Source organism: Echinops telfairi, unplaced genomic scaffold (genome assembly GCF_000313985.2).
Source record: "Echinops telfairi isolate 266 unplaced genomic scaffold, ASM31398v2 ScPeMD7_7412;HRSCAF=8450, whole genome shotgun sequence".
NCBI classification, from domain to species: domain Eukaryota; kingdom Metazoa; phylum Chordata; class Mammalia; order Afrosoricida; family Tenrecidae; genus Echinops; species Echinops telfairi.
The window spans coordinates 1,631,219-1,633,431 of NW_022111312.1; the positions used below are offsets into that span (position 1 = coordinate 1,631,219).

Sequence of the window (2,213 nt, forward strand, 5' to 3'; positions counted from 1 at the left end):
GGGCACCCTCGTGGGAAGCCTCATTCAGGCCGGAGTGGGCTGACGGGCCTCCTGTCCTCCCCGCCCTTGCCCTCAGTTACCGCATTACCATCGGCAACAAGACCTGTGTGTTCGAGAAGGAGAATGACCCCACGGTGCTGCGCGCGCCCTCCGCAGGGAAGCTGATTCAGTACACGGTGGAGGACGAGGGCCACGTCCAGGCTGGGGACAGCTATGCGGAGATGGAGGTGACACAGAGAAGCCCTCTGGGGCGGAGGGTGGGGGAGGCCCACCCGCCTGCCCTCACACTCGACCCCCTCCCCAAGAACGAGGCCCTGGCCTTGCCGCCATGTCCGTGGAGCCTGCAGGTTTTACTTTGGCCACTGTCTGCCAGCCCCTAAAGCAGAGCAATGTGTGTGTGTGTGTGTGTGTGAGCCCCAAACTCCCCTTCAGTCTTAGGGCACACGCCTCCCCAAGAACAAGCAAGAACTGATGAGTAATGGTGGTGGCCATGGGTAAGACCCTGCACCAAGCATTTTAACCTAGCTTTACTTCTCGCTCTCCCCAGCAGCTCTACGAGCTGGGTATAAATCTGATCCCCAGTTTTCACACATAAAAACCAGCTCCAGGCGGGCACAGGAAGTCACCTGAGGTCACACACAGCCGGGGTCCAAGCCCGGACTCCATGCCCCACTGCCAAGGAAGATAGTGGTGATAATAGTCACGGGAGTATAGGGACGCTAGTGGCTAACACTTATGCACCGCCTGCCCCGGAACCGGCTCTCCCTGTCTAATGCCAGAAGGGATACCTTCATTAGTCCCCAGCTTGCAGGCAGGGAAACTGAGGCAAGGAGAGGGGAGCGCACTTGCTAGAGACCACAGTGGTGATGGGGGGTGGCACTGCCGGGCTGCCTCTGTAGATACCAAGCCACGAACCGATGAGCCAGACTCTGCGTGACCCTGACTTCTGTCTCTCTAGGGAGCCCTGGTGGCCTGGCGGGGTCCATGTGGGCTACTAAGCACAAAGTCAGCCATTTGAAACCGCTAGCCACTCCAAGGGAGAAAGATGAGGCTTTCTACTCCTGTAAAGAATTACAGTTTCAGAAACCCGCAGGGTCAGTTCCACCCTGTCCTGGAGGATTGCTGATTTCGGGGTATTTTTTTTTTTCTTTCAATGAGTCTTTCTGTAGCCAGTTCCACGTAACAAAATATTCTCTCCAGACATGCAGAGAAGGGAAATGCAAGGGGGCCGAGGACTGTATCACACACAGCACCGTTTCACAAAACGCTTCCTCAGTGGAGAATCCGATCTAAGCCATCTGATTTGTTCACCACCTTATGGGAGGAGCATGCCACTCAGTCCCTCACTGCTCTGTGATCTGTTGCTCTCTCTGTCTGTGTGAGCAGGGGCTGACTTTGGAACAGATTAGTTTCCAAGTGGGGGAACGAAACGCCTCCCCCGGGGCTGGTTCCGAAGACGGAGCACATCCTGTGGGAGCTCCCGCCGGGCTCAGTTGAGGCCGTTCTTGCTCCGGAGACCCTGGCTGTGGGCCACCCTGGGTAGGACAGACCCAGACCTGGCCTTATCTCGTCTTTCTGCCCCACCCAGGTGATGAAGATGATCATGACCTTGAGCGTGCAGGAGAGCGGCAGTGTAAAGTACATCAAGCGTCCTGGGGCTGTGCTGGAGGCGGGCTGTGTGGTGGCCAGGCTGGAGCTCGATGACCCGTCCAAAGTGCACCCGGTAGGTGGGGTCCAGCCAGGTCCTTTTCCACTCATTCCCATGAGGGGCAGCGGCCGCCGTCCCCCGGCCGATCCTCTGCTTCGCCCACACCCTTCGCACCATGGGCAGCCTCGCAGCCTGCGTGCCTTCACCCCAACTCAGCCTAAAACCCAGGTCCTTCCCGCAGCCTGGCTGCTGCCGGGGGCAGGGTGGGGATGGACGCTGGCTGGGGATTGGGAAGCAATGCCCCCTGGTCCTGTGTCACCCTCCTGATTGGGCACAGATGGGACCTTTTGTGATTCCCTCGTGCTCTTTCATTGGCCTTTCTTCCGAGCCTGTGTAGAAGCTAGCCACCTGGAGGCCTCCCTCGTTCCCAAGACCAAGAAAGTCCTCTTTCCAAGTGCACTCACACCCGCAGACACAGGGTGGGGAGGATTTCCCACCCCTGTTTGGAGAAGGGGTGCCATTCCAGCCCCAGGAGGGCCCTAACCTGTGCACTGTGAAGCTGTAA

General features: G+C 58.4%; 1 protein-coding gene across 1 annotated transcript in view; it reads left to right on the forward strand.

The window, feature by feature from the left end:
* The window catches only part of ACACB (acetyl-CoA carboxylase beta), a 125,725-nt gene that overhangs the window by 72,795 nt on the left and 50,717 nt on the right, over positions 1 to 2,213 (forward strand). Inside the window, exons 17-18 of the mRNA XM_045296685.1 lie at positions 77 to 227; positions 1,589 to 1,723. Of these exons, the coding sequence (XP_045152620.1) occupies positions 77 to 227; positions 1,589 to 1,723 (286 nt within the window). The remainder of the gene's footprint in view (positions 1 to 76; positions 228 to 1,588; positions 1,724 to 2,213) is intronic.